Consider the following 27612-nt stretch of genomic DNA (forward strand, 5'->3'; position numbering starts at 1 on the left):
GAAAGAAAGATATGTAAATATTCTTGACCATTCACTCACAATAATATAATGAAAAACAATGTTGATTTTACATTTTGTTGAAAGCGATTTGCTATTTGTCCTCTAATTCTAAACTAGTTTGATGCATTCAGATATATTTAAACATCATTGCAATTTAGCAAAATAAACAGCCAATCTCTCCTCATTATGAGTCTGTCTACGTATGAACAAAATGTACTGTCAATAGCATTAACCCCTCTGTCGTTTTGAACATCGTATTGAACCAGGATTAACTGCTGTACCATTATCCTGGCAGTGTCAGGTTGGGGAATGGGTTCAAGCTGAAAGTGCCCTGTGATTGATCTGTTTCTTACTCAAAGGTCATCACTAAAGAAACCAACCTGACTAGATCTGTTTAGTGATTATTTTATTTTTAATACTGGGGATACAAACCAGTTTGTTATACCGAAAAATTCTGAACTAACCACCCTGGCACCTGCCCATGTGGAAATCATGATGAAGAGCAGGAAAATGCAGCATAACAACGACAGCAACATGCCTTTTATGTAAAAGTACAGTGAAAGCTGCTTCCCACAATATGCAGAATGAAAATAGATGCTCAGTTAGTAAAGGATTACTGAAAACTATGCCAGACAGTGCAGTTTTGAAGAGATGTTTTGAAGGTAGAAGCATATTTGTAGGTATGGAGAGATTAATGGGGGGGGCAGTTCCAAAGAAGAGGCCCAAGATGGTTGAAGATTTTCTCAACAATGGAGGGTTGAAGGAAGGCAGGTGGGTGTGCAATAGGCTGGAATCGGATGACTGGTGCCTTTGGAGAGATTTTAGGGGTGGAGGAGACTGCTGAGCTGGGGTAAAACAGAGTTAGGTGGGAGAGGGTGAGTCGGAATGGCAGGATATTTATAGACTAGGATAAAGACTTAGAATTAGATGCATTGAGGGATGGGAAGAAAATATAGACAGTGCAAATTCTTGGGATTTGGCAATGGGATGTGGGTATCACTGGCTGGACCAGCATTTGTTGCCCACCCCTAATTGCCTTTGAACTGAGTGGTTTGTGGGGCCAGATAAAAGTTAACCACATTGCTGTAGGTCTGCAGTCACATATAGGACAGAGCAGGTAAGTGTGGTAAACCACTGTTATCTGTTGTGGTTAACCACTGTTAGTTAGTATTTATTATTACCTCTATATGTGGCACATCCCTGTCGGTTCCGCCCAAGACTCCTCCCCCTGGTCCGGGTACAAAGGCGGTGGCTCCTCCCTCTAGCCTTCAGTACAGACCAGATCTCCGACAGGGATGGCTCCAAGTTCTTGCTAATAAAAGCCTATTTGTCTTGCTCACAACTAGTCTTGACTTGATTGATAGTGCATCAATTTTATTAGCAAGTTTTTTTAAATGGAGCAGTTACTAAAACCCGTCAGACTGAATCTGGACCCTCAAACTGCAAGAGCGTCAAACACGTTTGATCACTGGCTGAAATGCTTCGAGGACTACATCGAAGCCTCCACTGCTGTCCGTACAGATGCTGACAAACTACGGGTGCTCCACGGCCGGGTAAGCGACGTAGTATATTCTACGATCCGGGACGCGGAAAATTACACGGCCACTATCGAACTTTTAAAGGGCCAGTATAATAAACGGCCTAATGAAGTCTACGCAAGACACCTCCTCGCTACGCGCAGACGGGCGAATCAGTTGATCAGTTCCTGCGCGCGTTGCGACTGCTTGCCCGGAACTGCAACTGTAAGACTGTGACTGCCACCCAATATACAGAGGACTTAATCAGGGATGCCTTTGTCACGGGCATCGGAACTACCTATATCCGACAACGGCTACTGGAACAGGGTGCGCTGGACTTAAAGAAAATGGTGGAACTGGCCGAATCCTTAGAGGTGACCTCCCAAAATCTCGAAGCCTACTCACCTGACCACGTGGGTGCATCGTGGACACCGCAGCCGTCGCTACCGGAGGACCACAGACCTACGCCGCCCCACGCCTCAGCGGTGACCTGACCACTGCAGCAGCCTCTGGAGGCCCGAAATGCTACTTCTGCGGCCTGGGTAAGCACCCCCAACAACGCTGCCCGGCGAGGGAGTCGTTCTGCTCCGCGTGTGGGAAGAATGGGCACTATGCCAAGGTCTGCCGTAAGCCTACCTCCAAATCCACGAGCGCCGCATGTGACCCGCGGGGGCTGCCATCTTGGACGACCCCAGCTGCGTGCGACCCACGGGGGCCGCCATCTTGGGCAGCTCCGGCCACGTACGACCCGCGGGGGCCACCATCTTGGATGACTTCGGCCGCGAGTGACCAGCAGGGGCCGCCATCTCCTACCTCATCAGCCCCCTACGGCTATCTGCAGGATTCAACGGTGGCGTAGGTTACCCTGGACCAGACCAAGCTTCATCGACTCGCCAAGTCCATGATGGACATTGAGGTAAACGGGCACAGGGAACATTGTTTGTTTGACAGCGGGAGTACGGAGAGCTTCATTCACCCTGATACGGTGCGTCGATACGCCTTTTCCGTGTGGCCCGTCAAGCAAACGATCTCCATGGCATCGTAGTCCCGCTCTGTAAATGTCCTCGGCTGCTGTGTGGTGACCCTGAAGGTGCGGGCACAGTATATGATAACTTCAGGCTCCTCGTGCTGCCACACCTCTGCGCTTCTGTACTCCTGGGGCTAGATTTCATGACCCATCTGAAGAGTGTCACTATACAGTATAATGGGTCTTTTCCCCCGCTCTCCACCTGCGGTCTCTCGACCCTTAAAATCGCCCCTCCCTCCTTGTTTGCGAATCTCACTCCTGACTGCAAGCCCATCGCCACCAAGAGCAGGCGGTATAGTGCTGGAGACAGGGCCTTTATCAGGTCCAAAGTCCAGCGACTCCTCAGGGAAGGGATCATCGAGGCCAGTACCAGCCCCTGGAGAGCACAAGTGGTAGTCGTTAAGTCTGGGGAGAAACACAGAATGGTCATTGACTACAGTCAGACCATTAATCGATATATGCAACTGGACGCGTACCCCCTTCCCCGCATATCTGACATGGTCAATCAGATTGCACAATATCGGGTGTCCTCCACCATTGACTTGAAGTCGGCGTACCACCAGCTCCCTATCCGCCCGGAGGACCGCCAATATACGGCGTTCGAGGCGGATGGTCACCTTTACCACTTCCTTAGAGTCCCTTTTGGCGTCACCAATGGGGTCTCGGTCTTCCAGCACGAAATGGACCGAATGGTAGACCAGAACGGGCTGCGGGCCACCTTCCCGTATCTGGATAACGTCACCATCTGTGGCCATGACCAGCAGGACCACGATGCCAACCTCCACAGATTCCTGCACACGGCTAGTCTCCTTAACCTGACCTACAATAAGGAGAAGTGCGTGTTCAGTACACACCGCCTCGCCATCCTCGGGTACGTAGTGGAGAATGGGGTCATCGGCCCCGATCCTGACTGTATGCGTCCCCTCCTGGAACTTCTCCTCCCCACTAGCCTCAAAGCACTGAGAAAATGCCTGGGTTTCTTCTCATACTATGCACAGTGGGTCCCCAACTATGCGGATAAAGCCCGTCCACTTATAAAATCCACCCTTTTTCCCCTGACGGCGGAGGCCCGTCTGGCCTTCGACCGCATCAAAGCTAACATCGCGAAGGCCACGATGCACGCTATAGATGAATCCATCCCATTCCAGGTGGAGAGCGATGCGTCTGATTTCGCCCTAGCCGCCACCCTTAACCAGGCAGGCAGATCCGTGGCCTTCTTTTCACGAATCCTCCAAGGTCCCGAAACCCGACACTCCTCTGTCGAAAAGGAAGCCCAAGCCATAGTGGAAGCTGTATGGCACTGGCGCCAGTATTTAGCTGGTAAACGGTTCACCTTACTCACGGACCAACGATCCGTTGCCTTCATGTTCAACAATACGCAGCGGGGCAAGATCAAGAACGACAAGATATTACGGTGGAGGATTGAACTCTCCACGTACAATTACGATATCTTGTATTGGCCCAAGAAGCTCAATGAGCCACCTGACGCCCTGTCCCGTGGAGCATGTGCCAGTGCGCAGGTGGACCGGTTACAGGCTCTCCACAACGACCTCCGCCACCCGGGGATCACCAGGTTTTTTCACTGCATTAGAGCCCGTAACCTGCCCTACTCACTTGAGGATGTCAGGTCTATAAATCGGAATTGCCAGGTCTGCGCGGAATGCAAGCCGCACTTCTACCCACCAGACAGGGCACACCTCATAAAAGCCACCCGCCCCTTTGAACACCTAAGCATCAAGTTCAAAGGCCCCCTTCCCTCATCGGATCGCAACATATACTTCCTCAATGTCATTGACGAGTACTCAAGTTTCCCCTTTGCGATTCCCTGTCCAGATATGTCCTCGGCCACAGTCATCAGGGCCCTGCGCAGCCTCTTCACCCTGCTTGGTTTCCCCAGCTATATCCATAGCGACCGGGGATCTTCCTTCATGGGTGATGAGCTGCGACGGTACCTGCTCTCCAAAGGCATAGCCTCAAGTAGGACTGCCAGCTACAACCCCCGGGGTAACGGACAGGTGGAGAGAGAGAATGCCACAGTCTGGAAGACCATTTTACTAGCGCTACAGTCTAAAGGCCTTCCAGTCACTTGCTGGCAAGAGGTCCTACCGGAGGCACTACACTCCATTAGGTCCCTCCTGTGCACAGCAACCAATGCCACCCCCCACGAACGGATGTTCGTGTTCCCCAGGAAGTCTTCCTCAGGGACTTCACTACTGTTGTGGCTGGCATACCCGGGCCCTGTCCTGCTTCGGAAGCATGCCAGGACCCGTAAATCTGATCCCCCCGGTCGAAAGGGTTCAAGTCCTCCACGCCAACCCCCAGTACGCCTATGTGGCGTACTCCGATGGGCGGGAGGACACGGTATCTTTCCGTGACCTAGCACCGGCAGGTGACTCAGGGACCACTATAGCCCCCAACCCCTCACCCCCAACCCCCAACTTTGTCCCTACCACATCAGAACCACTATTCACTCCTCTCACCCCCGTATACAGCTCGCCTGAGCCCCATGCACTCGACGAGCGGACGAGACTACGGATGATAGCAATGTTCCGGCGTTGAAACGACACCGCGACCTGAAACTACATCGGAACCGGCACTACGGCAATCGCAGCGGCAGAGCAAGCCCCCGGATAGACTGAACCTGTAAATATTGTTCACTCTGCCTCACCCCCGACGGACTCTTTTTTTTAAACAGGGGGTGAATGTGGTAAACCACTGTTATCTGTTATCTGTTGTGGTTAACCACTGTTAGTTAGTATTTATTATTACCTGTATATGTGGCACATCCCTGTCGGTTCCTCCCCCTGGTCCGGGTATAAAGGCGGTGGCTCCTCCCCTTAGCCTTCAGTACAGACCAGATCTCCGACAGGGATGGCTCCAAGTTCTTGCTAATAAAAGCCTATTTGTCTTGCTCACAACTAGTCTTGACTTGATAGTGCATCAGTAAGGGTGGCTGATTTCCTTCTCCAAAGGACATTCGTGAATGAAATGGGTTTTTACGACGATCGTTTCATGGTCATCACTTGACTTTTAATTCCAGATTTTTATTGAATTCAAAGTTAACCTTTGCCACAGTGGGATTTGAATCCGGTTCCCCAGAGCATTACTTTGGATTTCTATCTAGTCCAGTCAAAGAACAAAGAACAGTACAGCACAGGAAACAGGCCCTTCGGCCCTCCAAGCCTGTGCCGCTCCTTGGTCCAATGAGACCAATCGTTTGTATCCCTCCATTCCCAGGCTGCTCATGTGACTATCCAGGTAAGTCTTAAACGATGTCAGCGTGCCTGCCTCCACCACCCTACTTGGCAGCGCATTCCAGGCCCCCACCACCCTCTGTGTAAAAAACATCCCTCTGATATCTGAGTTATACTTCGCCCCTCTCACCTTGAGCCCGTGGCCCCTCGTGATCGTCACCTCCGACCTGGGAAAAAGCTTCCCACTGTTCACCCTATCTATCCCCTTCATAATCTTGTACACCTCTATTAGATCTCCCCTCATTCTCCGTCTTTCCAGGGAGAACAACCCCAGTTTACCCAATCTCTCCTCATAGCTAAGACCCTCCATACCAGGCATACCAGTCTAGTGACAAGCCACCACCTCCCTGGATTGGTGAGGATGGGGAGGTGAGTAAGTGGGGTTTAGCACGGGTTGGGTTATGTGCAGCAGATTTTAGGACAAGTTGGAGTTTAAGGAGAATAGCGGACAGGAGGTCGGCAAGGAAAACATGGCGGTTGAATCTGAATGTGATGAAAGTGTGCAAAAGGATTTCAGCATCACCATCAGAGTGTGCTGTACTGATCTGTAAATCAAATTCATGGCTTGAATAATGCTGCATATTGGCAATTTAACATCTTATCTGAAAGGTGGCATCACTGACAGTGTAGCACTCCCTCAATACTGCACTGAGGTGTCAGCCTAGATTATGTGCTCAAGTCCTGGAATCGAGCTTGAATCCAGGGCTTCCAATTCAGAGGCAAGAGTACAACCACTACCAAACTAATGCTAGTCCGGCCAGTGACACCCACATCCCATAAAAGAATTTTTAATATCTATATATTCTTCCCATCCCTCAATTTGCGTTTTGTGTAGCAGACAAGGAAAGATACCAAAGTGCATCATTTGAAGTACTTTTGAAGTATAATCACTGTTGCAATGTTGGAAAATGTGACAGCCAATTAATACGCAACAAGATCACACAAACAGCTATGACCATATAATTTGTTTTCGTGGTGTCAGTTGAGGGATAAATGTTAGCTAAGATATCAGAAGAACTCTGGTATCTTCTTCAAATAGTGTCGTGGGATATTTTACATTTACTTGATAAGACAGCTAGAACTTCAGTTTAACATCTCAGCTGAAAGATGGCATCACTGGCTGTGTAGCACTCCCTCAGTACTGCACTGAAGTGTCAGCCTAGATTATGTGCTCAAGTCTTGGAATGGAGCTTGAACCCAATACTTCTTATTGAGAGGCAAGAGTACATCTACCACCAGACTAAGGCTGACACCTATCGTATGACAGCAGAGAGTGGCAGAATTGGCACTCTCAATTTTTAATTTGCCGCAAAGTTAATGTGTAACCTCAAAACAATAACTGGACAATTGCTAATTAAAGTCTTGCCTTCTGAGAGAGGGAGGAAAATGAGGGAGTAATTCATTTTTCAATGGTTGGGCTATCAATATTTTGGCAGTGGTTTTGTTGCTTCCTTCTTGTTTGCAAAATGTTTCTCAATAAAGTGAAGGAAGCTAAAGAGCGATAAACAAGTAAAAGAATGGATTAAAACAACAGACCATACAAATACATAAAGAATGGGACTCATTTGGAATGCAATTTTGAACAAGCACATTCTTTTGGTAATATCTGCATGTCAGGAAAAATTCTCGCACAGAAGGCTTAAATTTATTTTCCCATATCTATAGCATATAGAAATACAATGTAATGTTTGTGTAAAATAGTCATCATAATTATTGTAATGGAATTAGAATAATATGCCAAAAATATGCAGTATTCTTATTCTTGCATTATTTATAGAAATACTTTAGCTTTTTAGAAATAGAGGCGACAACAATGCCTTCACAGTGGTCATTGTTTTATATAGATGCTTACAGAGCAATGAAAAACATATCAAAATATCACATTGTTCAGGTTAAGAGAGCACAGTATTGATTGTATTTTTTTATTATGAGTGGTGATTGTTGTCAGAATGCTGCTAATGGTTCAATATATTGTCCAAAATTGTGCTATATCTTTTGCTCTCACACATTTCCCAAATGTACAATCAGCAGATGTATCCTCTATTGCCGCATTTTCATATGCAAAGCATGTACCCACTGTATCTACAGTATCCCATCCTCCCCAAGCAGCTTTTATGAAACACAATCTCACAGCATTGGAGCCTATATAAAATTTCATTTGGATTTGGCCTCCTGCTGAGAACGACACTGCTTTGTTTTAGCGGCAGAAGCAGTAAGCCAGAAAGGTATGTCCTGTTATTTTCGTGGCTAGAGCGTGGGTTTGAGGATCACAATCGAGTCGTTGATGCTGTCAGGCTTCGGAAGCTCATCCTCATCTCACGCCGTTCTCCTCTTTCCCTTTTCTATTTTCTTTTTGTGTTTTAACTCGTCCCCTGCCTGTCCTCTACCTGGAGGGCAAAATCATGATTAATGGTTTGTCTTTGCAAATTGTGGCTCTGCGATCATCTTGTTTATTCTTTTTTTCTTCTCTTCTAGGTATTGACCACAGAAACACAGATTTAATGAAAAACTACGTAAGTAGAATGGGTGTTTAACTTCAAACCTTTCTAAAGTTGCCAGGAAAATCTTTTTGAGAATCATGGTGAAAATCTCTGTATCTGTGCAGTTAAAAGAGACCTTTTTTTGAAAAAAAAGCTTTTACTTAATTCTAAAGAAAGCTTACATTTGCCTAGCAACTTTCACAATTTCAGGAGATGCCAAAGCATTTTAAAACAATGAAGCACTTTTCAAGTGTGGTCATTGTTGTTACACAAAAAATGAGGAGGCCTATTAAGCAGGAAAATCAAAGAAAACCAAGGGGTTGTAATTACTTCTAAAAACTATACTGCTTCCTGAAGCAACAGGCAAGTAGTTTTACAGTATGTTAATGCATTGTCCTGAGAATCTGCAAATATTATGGCTGTGCAATTCTGTGCTGTTTGGATGTATATTTCATGTCGCATTGATCATTTTATTAGTTGTACTGAACGTACTGTTTGTGGAATACAGATAGTTTGTTCGGAACAAGGAATGCACGAAAAGCAGGACACATTCATTCTCTGTACTGTTTAACAATCAAACTGAGGGGTAATTGATCAGGCATATCTGCATTTTGTAGCACCCTCTGTGTAAAAACATTTTGTGTTTTTAAAGGAACAGTGTATTGCTAAATATTTCATTCAGTTTAAATCATGGAGGGGTGTTGAAATTCCACTGTGGTATGGTTAATGCATTGCTAATGGACTTTTACCGTACTGTAGCCTGCACTATTTTAATAACATTTTAACCCATTAATTTTATGTGGTTTAACAATCTTGTTAAACAATATCCTGGAATTTGGCATGAATACATGGAGCAAGACAGTAAAAATACCAGAGAGTAACTTATCCTTATCTTTTAAATAATTCAATTAATTTCGCCTAATCCTCACCTAGCTGGTACCACTTCCCTTCAGAGCAGCAAATAACTGACTGTGATCCTATTAGATCTACTGCCTATCTGGGAAATGGAGCTATCTCTCGGTATAAGGGAATGCATAGCTCCAGTCTAAAAACCTTGATCAAATTGAAAACAGAGGCTGAAATGAAGACTGATCAATAAGAATTCAATGCAGTAGTGTATGTCTTTACATGTTTCTTGCATCAGTGATGAAGATTAAGCTGAATTATTTTTGTCGCATTTCTGCTTTGTTGAATTAAAATACACGTAAGGGGCTAAATCTTCCTCAGTCACAGGGAAACCTGACCTCCGCACTTTTGTAGCTCACAAACTGCACACCCGACATGTGTCTTTGCTCGGCACTTTTGTCTTTCCACCCCAAACGTGCAGTTTGTGAACTGTGAACCGATGTGGGACGAGTGTGGATGCGAGCCAGTTAGAAGTCCTGCCTCAGTTCCCAAACCAGTATCCCAGCTGCCAGCAGAGTTTTAAGGCCCCTTAAACCTCACCCACCCCTATGCCAGGTCATGTCCCCTCAGAACGTCCAGGCCACCTCTATGCCCTCCTGTTTCTTCCATACCCTCCCAAGATCACCCATGTCACCTCTATGTACCTCCATGTATCATCCATAGCCACACCAGATGCGCACTATGTAGAGTCCTCGGATTACATGCAGTGTTAATGCAAAATATTTTACATTCCTTGGAGAAAAGAAATGAACCTATCACTGTCAAATAAAAGTCTCCATACCACTGATACTGATAGAAAAATATATAATCTGCCATATCAAAAAAATCCTTTTAATACTTGTAAACTTATTAGGTTGTGCCAACAAAACACATTAAAGGTAGAATTCACTTGTTGAAACTATCATTCACCCTCAGATGACTAATGGGCTGAAACCCATTAAGCACTTGAAACTCAGGGCAGGATTTTCCAAGCCTTCTCACCAGCAGCTTATTCTGGTTCTACCAAAGATGACAATCCCCCCCCCCAACCCCCCCTGCCCAAGGCAGGTTCCCTGGCAGCCGGGCAGGTGAGCCATATAAGATGCCATCAACCTTAGCGGGACAGGAAGATCCCACTGCCAACCGATATTAAGCTCCTCCACTACTAGAAAACATGCCATGAGGGGAGGGAGGCAGCAAATTCTGGCGTCAGTGAAGTATTCATAATGGTCACAGCTATCCAAACACTAGATTTCTCTGTGGGGAGGAAAATTCAGGTTGTGTTTATCTCAACTTCAAAGCAAAGTTCCTGCAAAGCAATGTAGGATTGTAGATGGTTAGATTTTTTTGTCAAGTTTCAAAATCAGGCTTTTTTGTATCAGCCAGAGCCGTTTAAATCACAGTAGAAGAGATGTCAGCACAGGCCAATAGGACATTTTGATACATGTTTTCGCTGCATTGTGGTGTTTTTCCATGCACAGTAATATGTGTGAATAAATAGACAAGGCTGGTCAATGTAAGGGTCCACCTACCTTTAAAAGAGAGATCCCTATGATGAGTCGCTGCATTTAAAACACATCTACACCACAAATCAGCACCCAATGCTGAAGTTTGAAGGTGTGAAAATACTTACATTTCCGAATGTTGCAGATTCCTCAACAAGCTTTCCATTTTCTTCGCAAACTCATAAACATGACATGCTTTTATTGGGCTTCTAAATGCCCTCAACACCAGCTGGAAATAGTGTGCAGGAGAAAATGAGACTTTTATTCTCCATTTAAAAGGGGTGCCCAAACTCATCGGAGATGGGTATTTTGCACGCGATTTCTGACCCACAAAGAAGCGAGAAGGAAATGGCGTGGGATCAGGAACGCAGAAGAAAATTCGATTTCCTCCAAAGAAAAGCAAAGTTTGGCCTTTGCACACTCAAAAACCTCCACGCCCAAACAAAAACTCAGCCTAGAATGTTTTAATTGAAGATGATTGAAACTAATATTCCAATATTAAAAATGGCAGCTGAAGAATACTGCTCCTATAATCCCACAACAGATTATCCCACAAACAGCTCATTTGAAATAATTCTGCTGTAAACCTTTTTATCACATTTCCTGTTTCGTACAGTTTGAAATTTCTAAAACTTTCATCAGCCATGTTAGATCCAGAATCAGTGTGTTTTGGCTAACTTAGTTGCAATCAGGCAGGGGCTATTTAACTTTATATTGATAGATATTTATGGGATTATTTATATATAATATATTAAACTACTCTGTGTTATGAAGAACGTATGTGTAATATCAAAATGCTGTGAGTTAAATTCTTGATATATATGTGTGTGTTTATGTGTATACATCATAATGTTGAGAACTAAAAAAATCTATATATATCCATAAACATATATAACACACTGCTGTTATGTGCTAAACAGCCAAAGTGTATATATTTTATCATCGTGCTGTGCATTCTTTTTTATTTGATCTTAGGATGTGGGCATTGCTGGCAAGGCCAGTATTTATTGCCCATTTATAATTGCCTTTGGGAAGATTGTGGTGAGCCACCTCCTTGAACCACAGCAGTCGATGTGGTTAGCTACACCCACAGTGCTGTTAAGGAGGGAGTTCAAGGATTTTGACCCAACCACAGTGAAGGAACAGTGATATATTTCCAAGTCAGGAGACAGGATGGTTGTGACTTGAAGGGGAACTTGCAGTTGGTGGTGTTCCGAACTGTCTCTAGCGGACATTTTAGGCAGTAAAGGTTACGGTTTGGGAAGGTGCTGTCAAAGGAACAGGAACTGGTTATATTCTGCACAATATATATATTTTGTGTGGTTTTGAGACTTATATATTTTATGTGCTTTTATAACAATGTACACTATAGGTCTACAGAATTTGATATTATGTTGTCATATTCTTTATCACACATTCTCCGGAAACCTTTATCCTTTATGAATTTATGTCCAGATTTATAATGGGTTTGCTGATGTCTTTGATTGTAGAGCTTGGCCATCAGGTTGACACTCATCGCTCATGCCGTTTTCAGAAAAATCTTCATCTGCCAATTATTTCTCATTAATGGAATTTCCAGGATCCAGAACAGAAGTATTTATAGGACGCTTTTTTAAAATCAGAAACTTAGCTACTTGACAATAGGATGATTGCATCTATCCATTTCCTTGTACCTTGTGTCTTTTAAAGCCTTCATTACAGTTTTCACTTCAAAGCCTCTGCTTTTCCAAAAAGCCGGGGCTTAGTGTTGATATTTTGCCCAGAGCTGTGACTCTGTGAGCTGAATTAAGATCGTAGTCTGAAAGCGTGCAGTGTAGCAATTGTTCCAGAATGCATCCGTGCCACTCAAACATTTAGACTGCAGCAACGCCAGCCTTCAGCTTCTAGCACTTCCAAGTTGTCGTCTCGGTCCTGTAATTTTTCTTTAAGTACTGGTAAAGCACAAAATGGCAGGTTTCAAAAAGTTTTATTGAGGTGATAGTGAGTGGATAGATTTTGGCTCTTGGGCAGCAACTGGCAGAATGTGCTGATTGCCTGTCTAATCCTGCTGGCAGGAGAGCTCGTCCATCTTGCGGGTGAAGCCTCATCAACCCTGTCGCCAGCTGCCGACTGGCACAATATAATGTAACAGGAAAGCTGCTCCAGGCCACAGGAAGGTAGGGGCATGATTGGCGTGATGTGGGGAGGGTGAGAGCCATGGACCTGAAGTAGCTTGGGGGTACATTCCTACACCACCTTACCCTGCAGTTATAGAGTGAGATTTGGATTTGAGAATGAGAGAGGGGTAAGAGAGGTTGAGGTGAAACAGAGCGAGAGTATGAATTTTTCTTCATTAAATTTTATTCCAAAAAGCCATGCATTTCGAAGCCAACTCATAATTACTCACTTGCACTTTGTTGGCTGTTAGGAAAGGTCAATGATAATCACTTACATCTCTAAAGAAAAGGGAAAATGATACAAAGAGAGAGACTGACAGATGGGTAGTATTTCTTTTCCTTCAAATTTGATTTCATTTTTAAAAAGAACAGATTAATTTCTGAAAGCAGACATAGCCCCATGGGAAGAGAGGGAGGTTCAGAACTGAAGGGAGGAGAGAAACTATTTGAGGGTATGGGAGCCTCCAGCCTCCAATCAAACACATTTGAGAGGAGCGAGCAAAAGTGTGGGGAAGTGATTGGAGAGTTAAGGGTGAAGTGACTGATAGCAGAGCAAAAGCTGAGGGAGGGATAAAGTAGTTGAGAATATAATTCAAAGGGGAAGAGGTAGTGAGGCGTTGAGGTAGTGGGAAGAAGGGAGGATGTTGAGGAGGTCAGCAATGTGATTGGAGTGAGGGGGTAGTGAAGCACAAGTGATTGGACAAGGGGGCCATTCTTTGTAATCCCCATCTCAAAGGCAGGCTGCAGCCATTGGTGGTCCTATTCCTCTCTGGGTCACACCATACCTGCCACCCAAAAGAAAAGAACTTAAAAAAAGACAGAGAGAGAGAACCAGAAGATTCTCTCTCTCTGTAAAAGAAGAGTTATGGGGAGGTGAGCGGCAGAGAAGTTGAAAAAAGACAAAGCAGAAGAGAATCAGAAGCAATAAGACATTAGAGATAGACAACAATGTGACCATACTCTGCAGATAAGTGTGTGCAATGCGGTGGGAGATCAACTAATAATCGCTCATTTGAAAATATTTTTTGCTTTTGATGCTCCAGGTTAATCAGAGTCAAGCTTCCACAGTATTAAATTAATACTTTGCATCAGTTTGTACCAGGGAAGTAGATGTTAGCCAGACCACGCTGAACAAGGTAGTTCAAACACCAAACGTTGTTTACGATTAATAAGGAGGGAGTATTGGATAGGCTGTCTGTACTTGAAGAATTGTAAATGTTACATCTTTGTTCAAAAAAGGATTTAAGGATAAACACAGTAACAACAAGCCACTCAGTTTAACTTTGGTTTTGGGGATAATTTGAATGGACCTACCTTATATTAAGTTGATCTTTCTCTACACCCAAGCTATGACAGTAACACTACTTCCTGCATTCTCTCCTTTCCTTCTCCCCTATGTACTCTATGAACAGTATGCTTTGGCTGTATGGCTTACAAGAAACAATACTTTTCACTGTATCCAGATGCATGTGGCAACAAATCAAATCAAATTTTAGAACCAATAATTTGGGACTGAATTAACAATCAGATGGAAAAATATAGATTAATTAAAAAAGCCAGAATAGATACCTTAAGAGAAATTTGACGAAGCAACAGAGGTTTGATGAGGGTGATCCTATGATGTAGTGTACATGGACTTTCAGAAGGCATTTGATACAGTGCCACACCACAGACTTGTGAGCAAATTTATAGTTCATGAAATAAAAGGGACAGCAGCAACATGGATACAAAATTGACTGAGTAACTTACTTTGCTTAGGCAATCCCTTGGAGTCGAGGATGGCTTGCTTCCACACTATAAAGTAGTTCTGAGGTAACCGAGGAGTCCAATGTGTGACCTATGTTCTCTGTCACAATGGGGCAGATGGTGGGTGGAGTGCCCGGGTTGCCACGCACTCCTTTTGCTGTCGACGCTTGGCTTCAGCTTGTTCTCGGCAATGAAACCCGAGATGTTCAGCTCCTTCCTGGATGCTTTTCCTCCATTTTGTGCGGTCTTGGGCCAGGGATTCCATGGCATCAGTGGAAATGTTGCACATTCTTCAGGAGGCTTTGAAGCGTTTCCTCTGCCCTCCTGGGGCTCGCTTGCCATGTTGAAGTTCAAAATAGAATGCTTTTTTTGGCAGTTTCATGGTCTCATGTCAGGCATGCAGACGATGTTGCCCACCCAGCAAAGCTGTTCGAGCATGGTCAATGCTTCAATGATGGAGATGTTGGCCTGAGCGATAACACTAGCATTGGTGTGCCTATCCGGCCAATAGATTTGCAGGATCTTGCAGAGACAGCACTGGTGGTACATCTGCAGAGTTTTGAAGTTTTTGCTGTATATAGTCCATGTCTCTGAACTAATTAAGAGGGTGAGTATCTCTACTGCTCTGTAATCCATCAACTTGGTGCAGGGTCTGAGGTCCTGGTCTTCAAGCACTCTCTTCCTCAGGTGACCGAAGACAGCGCTGACACACTGAAGGCAGTATTCAACCTCATTGTTGATATCTGCCCTTGTTGACAGTAAGCTCCCAAAGTATAGTAAGTGGTCCAAGGGCTCATCGTGGATTCTTTAAAATAGGGAGCAGATCTATGTGACAAGTTAGTGGAGGACTTTTGTCTTGCAGTGTAAGGCCCATGCTCTTGTATGTCTCGGTGAGTGTGTTGTTGAAAGCTTGGAGCTTGGCCTCTGAGTGTGCGCAGATGCAAGCATCGCTTGCTACTGTAGCTCAATGACAGAGGTTGGGACAATCTTGGATCGGGCCTGCAGGTGGCGGAAGTTGAACGGATGCCTGTTTGTTCTTTAGTTTACCTTATTGAGGGTGAGGTGGAGAATTGCAGCAAGGAAGATCAAGAAGAACGTTGGTGTGATGGCCCAGCCTTGCTTGATCCCAGTCTGAATGTGAATTTGGTTCTGTGGTGGATTCGTTGGTCAGGATTACAGTTTGTATGTCATCATGGAACAGGCAGAGGATGGTGACAAACCTTTGCCAAAACAGAGGACAATGCTCCATAATCCCTCATGGTTGACAATGTCAAAAGCTTTTGTGAGGAAAGAGGGCCATGTACAAGGATTGATGCTGTTCACTGCATTTCTCTTGTCGTTGCCATGCAGTGAAGATCATCTCTGTTATGCCCCTTAGTGGGCAGAATCCACATTGCAACTCGAGGAGGAGCTCTTAAGCCACAGGGAGAAGGTGATTAAGGTAAATCTTGCAATGACCTTTCCTGTTCTATTTTCTGCAGTCAGACCTGTCACCTTTCTTGAAGATGATCAAGATTACGACTTGATCTCTTGAATGTTCTCCTTCCAGATAAAGGAAATGAGGTCACCTTTTTGTGCCAATAATGTTTCGCTGCCATGTTTTAGTGCTCCGGCAGGGATTCCATCTGCTCCTGAGACCTTGGCTGTCGGATGGCCTTTTCTACCTCGTGCCACGTTGGGCTTGAGCTGAACGGTGGTGGGTATGAAACCAAGGGCACTCTGACACCCAAGATTCTCTGTTGAGGAGGTCTTCAGCGTGCTCCTTCAAGTGGGCACTGACTGCCTCTCTGACCTCGATGAGCACCTCTCCGCTCTTAGCCAGCAGTGGGATGGGGCTTTGGGTGCTTGGGCTGTAGGTGTTAAAGAACTCTCATGTTGAGTGATAGGAAACAAAAGTCTTGTGGTTAATGGATGTTTTTCAGGCTGGAGGAAGGTTTATAATGTAGTTCCCCAGAAGTCAATGTTGGAACTCTTGCTTTTCCTGATATATATATTAAATGATGTGGAGATGCCGGCGTTGGACTGGGGTAAACACAGTAAGAAGTCTCAAAACACCAGGTTAAAGTCCAAAGTGCTGTTGGACTTTAACCTGGTGCTGTGAGACTTCTTAATATATATTAAAGACATGGACCTTGGTGTACAGGACACTATTTCAAAGTACAAAGTACTAGGACAGAGTAGATAGGGAGAAAATGTTCCCATTTGCGAAAGGATGAAGAACGAGATTTAAAGTAATTTGCAAACGAGGCAAAAGTGATATGGGAAAATAAATTTCATGCAGTGAGTGGTTGGGGTCTGGAATTCATTGCCTGAAGTATGATGGAGGTGGACTCAATCAAAGCATTCAAAAGGGAATTAGACTGTTATATGAAAAGGAAGGATGTGCAGTGTTACGGGGAGAAGGTGAGAGAATGGAACCAGCTGAGTTGCTCATTCGAACAGCTGGTGCAGACACAATGGGCAGAATGGCCTTCTTCTGCATTGTAACTATTTTGTGATACTGTGATATGAACCTGAGCTGCTTCAGTATTTGCGATGTCTCAGATATGTCAATATGGATGTATTTTGTTTCAACGTTAGCTACATATAAAGAGACACATAGAGAATCCACACTCCCGTTATGCAAATAAATAATACTTTGATGAGACTTTCAGTATTAAATGCTGAGTTTAAAAATTGCTCTCATTTGTCAGCTGCCTTCCCACCCTGCTGCTGTTACTCATTACAAGCTGTCCTAGTCTCACTCTGAGCACTCCTATTTTTTATTCCTAAATGAACTCTTGAAACTCGGAGGACTTCCTCACCCCTTTCCAAATCCATCTGTTCATGCTTGCCATTGTCAAATAGAAAATCATTGAAGTGCTGAACTCTAAAAAGAATAAATCATGCCAGCACTTTTTTATTCATTCATGGGATGTGGGTATCGCTGGCTAGGCTAGGATTTATTGGGCATCACTAATTATCCATGGGAAGGTGGTGGTGAGCTGCTTTCTTGAACCGCTGCAGTCCATGTGGTGGAGGTACACCCCAAGTGCTGTTACGGAGGGAGTTCCAGGATTTTGACTCGGTGATCGTGAAGGAATATCAATATATTTCCAAGTCAGGGTGATGAGTGATTTGGAAGGGAGCCTCCAGGTGGTAGTGTTCCCAGGTATCTGCTGGTCTTGCCCTGCTAGATGGGAGTGGTCCTGGGTTTTGAAAGTGCTGCTTAAGGAGCCTTGATGAGTTCCTACAGTGCATCTTGCAGATGGTACAGATGGCTGCCACTGTTTTTCGGTGGTGGAGGGAGTGAATGCTTGTGGATGGGCTGCCAATCAAGCAAGCTGCTTTGTTCTGAATGGTGTCAAACTTCTTGAGTGTTGTTGGAGTAGCACCCATACAGCCAAGTGCAGAGTATTCCATCACACTCCTGACTTGTGCCTTGTAGATGGTGTACATACTTTGGGGATGTCAGGAGGCGAGTTACTCACCACGGGATTCCTAGCCTCTGACCTGCTCTTATATTGACAGTATTTATATGACTAGTCGAGTTCAGTGTCCAGTCAATGGTCAGTGTTGAGAGTGGGAGTTTAGCAATGGTAATGCCATTGAATGTCAAGGGGTGATGGATAGATGCTTTCTTGTTTAATAATTAAATAAATAGTCCTTGCTTCCGAGATAAAATTCTATTAAAAACCCATCATAATTGTGCTGTCATGGCTTTAGCACACATACAAACAAGTGACTGCAAATCCTCAGAATGAATGCAGTGCGTGCGGTATAAATTATTAAGCAAACCTAGACGTATACCATTTGCATCATCAATCACTGTGCTACATGAGAGTATTTTGCCAGCCCCAATTGATGTGCTGGTGCTGAGCCCAACCTTGTTCTGACTCTGCCCCCTTTGAAGTTGTCAACACCATTTCTACTTTCTTAGCACTTGATAAAGTGAGGGCCGACTTGCTGGAGTTTCTTCACCTACTATGGACAGATCTGGTAACTTGTATAGATTTAAGGCTCAAGTTCTTCATGATTCAGACTCCCGATGAAAAGCATTTTCAAACAGCGAATTCCAGTGTATGATTAACTTGAATCATTTTCTTGTAATTTAAAAAAAAATTAATTTAACTGTGAAAGAACTAAGGGACATTCTTTTACATTGCTCTGGTCTGGATTGCCTGAAAGAGGGGTGTAGAAAAATTCGATCATCTTCAAAAAACAACTGGATAAATGTTTGCAAAATAAAATAATTGCACAACTGTAAGGGAAAAGCAAGCGAGGAGGACAGATTGGACAGGTCTTTTTTTTTTGTTCATGGGATGTGGGCATCACTGGCTAGGCCAACATTTCTTGCCCATCCCTAATTGCCCTTGATCAGAGTCAACCGCATTGCTGGGGGTCTGGAGTCACATGTAGGCCAGACCAGGTAAGGATGGCAGATTTCCTTCTCTAAAGCATATTTTACAACAATTGTAAATGGTATCATGATTAAACGTTTAAATTCAAGATTTTTTAAAAATTGAATTCAAATTTTTCCATCTGCCATGGTGGGACTTGAACCCATGTCCCCACAGCATTAGCCTGGTTGCTCAAGTACTAATTCAAAGCTATTACCATTATGCCACCATCTTTAGCTCTTTTAAAGAACTAGCATCAGCATGGGGGACTGGATAGCCTCTTTCTGCGCTGTATGAGCGATGTATTTGCAAAGCTTATTTCCAGTGTTGTTTTTCTCAGTGAGAGTTCAAGTAGGCAGATGAAGGATCACAGCAGTGGTGCATGTTGATTGGCTACATTTTGCTCCTTACTTTTGAAAGCTTTTGCAGACTGTTACTATTTTGATTGGAAGATTTTAAAATTGCTGTTTGGCGGTTTTTATTCTGAGCTGCTGTTTGTTAATTGACATTTTCATTCATGTCAGCTGTGATTTGTTGCTGTTTTAGGAACATGGAATTTAAGCCAATCAGTGCAAATATGATGCAAGAATCTGCATCTTAAAAAGTTGTTGTACCACAAAGTGTCACAGCCTGAACTGGGACAGCCAATGATGCCTTCAATTTGGAATGCTTCTTTGAATATGTTACAATTGTGGAACATTGGGGAGCCGGTGGCATAGTGGTATTGTCACTGGACTAGTAACCCAGAATAATGCTCTAGGTTCTCAGGTTCAAATCCCACCACACATTCAGTAAAATCAATTGATGATCCATTGTAGATTATTGTAAAAACCCATCTGGTTCATTAATGTCCTTTCTGGAAGGAAATCTGCTATTCTTACCTGATCTGGCCTAAACGTGATTCCAGATCCACACAAATATACTTGATGTTTAACTAGTCCCTCCACTGCGGTTAAGGATAGGTACTCAATGCTGGCCCAGCTAGTGATGTATCACATCCCATGAATGAATAAAGGAAAGGAAGTCCTGAAATGATAATAACGTGGATTATTTTTGTCTGCACCGTGAGAGTAATGCTTCTCTCTTGCCTAAAAATAATTCTACCCTCCCTTTGGTGAGCTCATCAGTTTCATTGTCCATGGAGATGGCCAAAGCCCACACAGCACAGGCTCAGGCTGAAAATAGCAATCAGGATCCTAACTTATATCATAAAACCCCAAATAGAATATCACAACAGGCCTTTCATCTGTTGCAGGCAGGCGCTGAACACCCGACAAACGGCACGGTGGCACAGTGGTTAGCACTGCTGCTTCACAACGTCAGGGGCCCAGGTTCGATTCTGGCCTTGGGTAACTATTTGTGTAGAGCCTGCACATTCTCCCTATATCTGCGTGGGTTTCCTATGGGTGCTCCAGTATACTTACACAGTCCAAAGATTTGTAGGTTAGGTGGTGTTGGTGGGGTTTCCAAGGTGGCCAGTACTGTCAGAAATTCAGACAATACAAGGCTCACAAAGCCAGTGTCTCAGTTTAAAGACGTAACCTTTATTTTGACCAGCGGCCGCTAGGAGAAATCATCAAAGGGTCAGGGCAGCTCACGAGATGGAACAGCTAGACCTCTCTAATGAATTCTGACGTATACAATTCCAAACAGATCAATTATAGGTTCTTTTATCAATTACTCCTGCCTTTCATTAGCTTTAAATCAATCATCTTCAACATACATAAATCAACAATAATACCTGTCATATATCTTAGCCAATCGCATCTTACCTGCTGGCATAATGGCATTTTTATTAGTCCGTAGAATCCAGAAGCTAACTCTTGTCTTGGCTGATGCCATTTCCTGTGTTGCCGAGTACCTGTGACGCTAGCCCAAAGTTCAAATGAACACTCCCATGAGTTCTCCTATAGGTCACTGCCAAACCAGATTAACACATGACTCCACATCTGGGAATGCATCCATCTTATCTGGACAGTGAATAAACCCTCTTCAAAAAACTGATTAAGTGTTCTAAATGTTCTAACTATCCAAAACTCTACTGGTAAAACTTGTGTATTCTCAAGGCTTAAACATTCTCTTAGAATATGGCTTTGCCCTTATGCCCTTTACCATGATGCTTCGCAGCAATCTGCCTTTGGCTAAAGTGTACAATAATTCTTAAAAATGCATTAATACATTCAAAATACCAGCTTATGAGTTTTAAATCATAATCACTTGTTTAAATCTCTTACTGCATTTCATACAAGTATAAATTGCTTTCTTGTTAGTTTATAATTCTGTTTTAAAGTCATTTAACTTTATGCTGGGAGTTCTGTCAGTGCTTTAATGTCTAATGGTTTAAAAATTACTAACCTATTAGGATATTTCCCCTTACAGGTGGATTGGCCATGGTAAATGCGTGGGGGTATGGAAGGGTGGGCCTGGGTAAGATGTTCTTTCAGAGAGTCAGTGCAGACTCGATGGGCTGAATGGCCTACTTCTGCATTATAGGGATTCTATGGCTTCTATGAAACTGAAGATGGCTGTTTTCCTGGATGTTAACATGGGCAATAAGTCTACCAACCCCATCTTGACGTTGTTTCTGCACTTGTAATGCCAGGCAAAGGCAATGAAAACCAAATTGCATGTCTTTATCCATTTTAAAGTGTTTTAGAATTAATTTTCCATGACTCAAAAAATAAATGCCAGTTTTTCATTAATAGTTCACGTGATTTTCGTGCATTCCCGTTGTGAATTCAACTCTGGAAATCTCATATCTAAGAGCTGCTGTTTATCCTTACCATCTGTCTTGGATAGCTTTCACTCCTTGGGAATGTTTCTGCCTGAATGCGGCTTCCACAACAACAAGTGAGAATTTAGTCTTATATAACATTAATGAACTCAATGAGTGATAGGAGTTCCTGATGAAACAGCAAGTCAAGCCAATTGTCCCATCCACATTTTTTGGATGAGACAGCCTTGTCTCCTTTTCTTACATGGTAACGTTATTTCTCAGCTTTGTTTACAGTACATTTGGGCAAAGATTTCAGAACCAGCATATCCACATTCTTTAAAATTGCGGGAGGACAACAGAGTGGCAATGCAGTCAGGATATTTTCTCGCTTCCCTCGGTCAAAGGAAGGAAAGTACTGCTGGTTTACTCCTCCGCTTATGTGTCAGCATCAGACTCTGATATATTGTAGCATTCGTTCCGAAAGCTCCAGTGGATTTCTCATTTCATCTCCTTTCATTCTTAAACTTCTCCTATTACTCTATTACCAGTACCGGTTTCACAGTCTGACAGCTACACTTTGCCCATTATTCTTTCCTCACTGGAATTTTGTGCATCAGGTTCAATCTTTGCCTCCAACCTAATTGTGCCTGACAAAGGTTTCATTCTCTTCTGTCTTCAGCAACTTCCTTTATTTCTCCTGCAGTTCTTAACATGATTCCCCCTTAATTTGGTCTTAATGTCTCGCTAACCTTTGTGTCAGGTATATCAGTTTTAATTGCGCCTACTTTGTCGAATTTTCCGATGCCAGTTCCAAATGGCAATGTTTCAGATCCATGTTATGCATCCACCTGTGGAAACCTTCACTATTGTGGTTAGAAGATTTTGCTAAATTTCCTTTCAGAATTTCATCAACGTGTTCTTGTGGAGAAGGTTTCAAATCCCATCATCGATGCTAATGTAAAATCTCTCCCGTTCTCCACCCAAGCCTCAGGAGGCTCTGAATATGGGTCTGTATTTGTTTTGAAAGGTTACCAATTTTCTCATTCTCTTCTGGCGATGAAATTGAATGTTGTTCGAGTAGTGGTCTACTAATGCTGGATGGTCTCTGCTTTCTCTCATACGAGGCCATTTCTTGCTTATCTCCCTAGATAATGAGACTTGGTGAGGAACTTGGCCTTCGGAGTACCAGGGGGAGCTCACCTTCTCCCTCACCTAATGCTTACATTTGTGTTTTTCACCAGGATATGAGTGGGACGCCTGCCAAATGTTTTTATTCTTTACCTGGAGGCAATTGCAATAACCAGATTATTATCCTGTCTAATTAAGAACAGACCTGGAATCAAACCTTGGCCTACCTGTGCTTTAGTTTCCTGTTGCCTTTGCTGAATAAACCTTTAATGGAGCTGAATAATCATATTTGACCTATTTTTTCTTAAAAGTGATCTTTGGGCACTTTTCAACAATTTGATTTCAATGCTGCTAGAACTTCAGATCTTTGTAGTAGATGAGAGAACTAATACCTCGGAGATGAAAGCATTTCTCATATCTGGTAAACAAAGTGCTACGGGGATGTCTCTAGATATCAGGGCATTGCGTATGCCTTCAACACACTTGAACTTTGGAGGCTTGTAAAAGCATCAGATATGTCCTCTGTTTTCCTGTTGCGTCTCCCAGATGGTTTCATTCATGTTGTGCTATTTTTCTTTCCATATTAGAGCCGTGTCAGACTCGATGCTTTATTTTTCTTCCTTTTATCTTTAAAGTGGTTGTGGATTGAACCCAATTTGAGTCACTCAGTAGGCATGGATTGAAGTTTCCCGACTCTGTCCTCATGATGGCATTTAGCTGCAAGTCCACAACCTTTATGCAGTAACTGCAGGACGCGCAGGGGCTGCATTCTGCATCAGAGTAGACAAAGGTTTCCAATATAAAAGCAAAAAACTGCAGATGTGGAAAATCTGAAATATAATCAGAAAATGTTGGAAAATCTCAGCAGGTTTGTTGGTGGAGAAAGAAACAGAGTCAATGTTTCAAGTCTGCATTACTCTTCTTCAGAGCTTCAAGATGCTGTTCAACTTTGCCCGATTTGTCATTCGCTGCTATCTGCCACTCATCCCCCAGGAATAACACCGACATTCCCAGTCACAAAGACTTGTAGAACCCACCAAGATAGCATTTAAAGTCATGCCTGCCATACTGGGAAGCAGCAACTAATAATAATGGAGCTGGTACCAACTTACTCTCGAGACTGATAGAGTCACAGGACGCATGCAACATAGAAAAACAAACAATTTGAAATTGACCCAACAGTTCCTGGAATTCTTGGTTTTGACTTCCCTCAAAGGCAATGGACAGCCCTCAACTGAATCTGTGTAGGGAATGGGGGAAGCAGCCACTCGCTCCATAGGTTAACCTGAAGTGAGATTGTGGCCATGAATCTTGGACAATAGAACACATCTAATCAATGTGCCCACCAAGATCTATTGTGGGAGGCACCTCATTTCTTCATTTGGCGATAGTCAAACTAGACATCCCGTTGGAACCTCACTCATATGAAAGCAATGGTACCCAATTTGAGATCCTCTTTGTGCATTGTGCAACATCTTACACCCCTTTCTAACATTTTAGTCTTTGAAACCCTTTTATTGAGGGAGCAAGAAGCAAGATGAAGGCCCTTGTAAACTTGCGTCAAAGCAAATTAAAAGAGGAAAAGGAAATGCAAATGAATCAGAAAGTTATGATTGGATGGTAAAAGCATAATTTTCAAGAGCAACAGATTGGAGAAACACAGTGATGTCCTGAGAAATAATGGGATGAAATTTATTAATGGCAGATTTTGGGCACCAGAATATCAATGCGCACAAAGTAGATGCCAGAAATCACAGATTTTCTTGTCCAAATCTGAAACTGATGCCTCATTAGCATAATTTCTATAAGCTGGCAATATGCTAATTGGGCATTCTGATGAAATTTGTAGGTCACAGTGATAACACTTGGAGCTGGATGTGTTGCCAACAGCCGTCCTCATATAGGACCTGGGAAAGGGGACAAGGTGACTGGGAATGTGGTGGTGGGGGAGGGAGGTAGAAGCCTGTGCTGGCAGCAGACTGCAGCAGTGCTGTAAGACGAGGAGCAGCTGCTCTGCAGGAAATTAAAATTCAAAACCATACGGTTTTGTTGGCGGTGCATGCCAAATTTCAATGTGATGAAACAAGTGTTCGGCCCTTCATCATCGCTATACGCAAGAAACCAATGTCTCAGGTTGCTGCTGCGGATAACACCTGAACCAATATGGTGCTGGATGTATTCAGACACAAGACATATAGTCCTGCAAATTTGTTGCTTTTTCTCCCCAGTTTGCGATCAAAAACCATGCACAATTGGGTCCATTTTTTCCACCAGTAAGATAGAATAGAGGAATGTACAATGAATTCTTAGTTCAAAAGAGTAGAAAGGGACAGAGGAGCTTAGGATTTAGGAGCAGAAGTCAGACATTCTGTCCATCGAGACTACTCTGCTGCTCAATAGGGTGATGGCTGATCTGGGCGTGTCTCAACTCCACTTTGTCACCTGCCCTCCAAAACCTCCCACATCTATCAAAAATCTGACTAACTCTGCTGTAAATATATGCAGTGACCCAGCCACCACTGCTTTCTGAGGAAGAAAATTCCACATACCGACAACCCTTTGAGATAAAATAAATTCTCCTCATCTCCGTCTTAAATGGTAGAGCTCTTATTCTTAAACTGTCCCCTGGTTCTAGTCTCACCCACCTGGTATCCAACCAATCAAATCCCTTCAGGATCTGATATGTTTCAATGAGGTCACCTCTCATTCTTCTAATGGGTAAAGGCCCAACTTGTCCAAACCTTCTTCATAAGATAAGCAAATGGAAAGTATTCCATCACATTCCTGACTTGTGCCAAGGAGAGATGGTTAGATTCTCATTTGTTGGCCATTGCCTGGCATTTGTGTGGTGTGAATGTTACTTGTTACTCATCAGCCCAAGTCTGAATGTTGATCAGGTCTTGCTACATATGAACACAGACTGCTTTTGTATCTGAAGGAGCAGCATGGTGGAACAGTAGTTAGTTCAATTGTGGCCTTGGGTGACTGTCTGTGTGGAATTTGCATGTTCTCCCCATGTCTGCATGGGTTTTCTCTGGGTGCTCCGGTTTCCTCCCACAGTCCAAAGATGTGCAAGTTAGATGAATTGGCCATGACAAATGGCAGGGTTACAGGTGTAAGGCAGGCACGTGTGCCTGGCTATGGTGCTCTTTCAGAGAGTCGGTGCAGACTTGATGGGCCAAATGGTTTTCTTCTGCACTGAAGGGATTCTATGAAGAGTCACAAATGGGACTGAACATTGTGCAGTTATCAGCAAACATGCCTGCCTCTGGCTTTATGATGGAAGGATGATCATTGATGCAGCAGCTGAAGATGGTTGGGCCTTGGACACTACCTTGAAGAACATCTACAGTGATCTCCTGGGACTAAGATGATTGACCTCCAACAAATACAACCACTTTCCTTTGTGCTAGATTTGACTGCAGCCAGTGGGGAATTTTCATCTGATTGCTATTGACTTCAGTTGTGCTCGGGCTCCTTGATGCCATACTCAGTCAAATGCTGCCTTGATGTCAGGGTTGAATCTTCACCTCACCTCTAGAATTCAACTCTTTTGTTCATGTTTGGGTCAATGCTGTATTGAGGTCACAAGCTAAATGACACTAGTAAAACCCAAACTGAGAATCAATACGCAGGCTATTGCTGAGCAAGTGGCACTTGATAGCAATGTCAACAACCCCTTCCATCATGTGGCTGATGATTGAGAGTAAGCTGATGGGGTGGTAATTAACTGGTTGGATTTGTCCTGCTGAAGGATTTGGAGCTGAGGCAGGGTGGTCAAATTGCTCTTGCCTTGTTACCGGAAAAGGAAGCGTTTAAACAGGTCTATGGATGTTTAATGTTCTCTGTTTTGAAATGTATATCTACACTGTGAGGTAATGTCAGGTTTTGGGGCAATGAAACAGTTGAAGGAATACAAGAAGATCAATGCTTTTATCAGTCTTCATCTGGCACCTCACATCCTACATGCCCAACTCTCAATGCGTCTTCTGTGCATTTTCCCTGGAGTTACCTGGCTTCCTCTTTGTAGATGGTCACATCAAGGTTTCTTCAGCCAGTGGCTGATGTGCGTCACTGAAAGTGGGCAATTGTCTCTTGTGCAAAGAGTGCTCAGTTCTGGTTTTGAGTCTCCTGAGTGAAAATGTAGCTCATTTTCTGATAAAGGCATCTATCAACTTGAGAACTAAACGCACCCCTCGGCAAACTGTAAAATGCAGTCTATAACAGCGCAAAGTAATTTGTGATGCTTCAGTGTCAGGAACAGGGAATTGAAGTTTCTGTAATTGACTTTTCTCTAAATCATCATTGCAATAAATCGAGGGCGACTCGATGAGGCTTAAGTAACAAAAGGCTTTATTGCCAACAAATAAATACGTATTTACACTAATGGGGTCAGACAGAATAACTATCCAACTGTACAACTCTCCTCCCTGACTCCAACTGAGGATTCTTCCTGAGCTGCGTTACACGCCCTTACACTCAACTGGGTCCAGCCCAATCATGTCACCTTCAGGAACACCTCCTTAAAGGGGCCATGCTACCACAGTCAAAAATTAGAAATGTTTCCTTTGACAGCATCTTCCATACCCGGGACCTCTACTCCTTAAATGACCAGGGTAGCAGATGTATGGGAACACCACTACCTGGAGGTTTCTCTCTAAGCCATACGCCATCCTGACTTGAAACTATATCACTGTTTTTCCTTTGTTTGCTCAGTCAAAATCCTGGAATTCCCTCCTAACAGGACTGTGGGTGTACCTACTCCCCATGGGTTGCAATGGTTCAAGAAGGTGACTCACTACCAGGGCAATTAGGGATG

At 43.7% G+C, this 27612-nt stretch overlaps 1 protein-coding gene across 1 annotated transcript in view; it reads left to right on the top strand.

Moving 5' to 3' along the window:
- LOC144499693 (PC3-like endoprotease variant B) overlaps window positions 1-27612 on the top strand; it is a 532138-nt gene that overhangs the window by 476581 nt on the left and 27945 nt on the right. Inside the window, exon 7 of the mRNA XM_078221972.1 lies at window positions 8274-8311. Within this exon, the coding sequence (XP_078078098.1) occupies window positions 8274-8311 (38 nt within the window). The remainder of the gene's footprint in view (window positions 1-8273; window positions 8312-27612) is intronic.

Source organism: Mustelus asterias, chromosome 10 (genome assembly GCF_964213995.1).
Source record: "Mustelus asterias chromosome 10, sMusAst1.hap1.1, whole genome shotgun sequence".
In the NCBI taxonomy this organism is placed as follows: domain Eukaryota; kingdom Metazoa; phylum Chordata; class Chondrichthyes; order Carcharhiniformes; family Triakidae; genus Mustelus; species Mustelus asterias.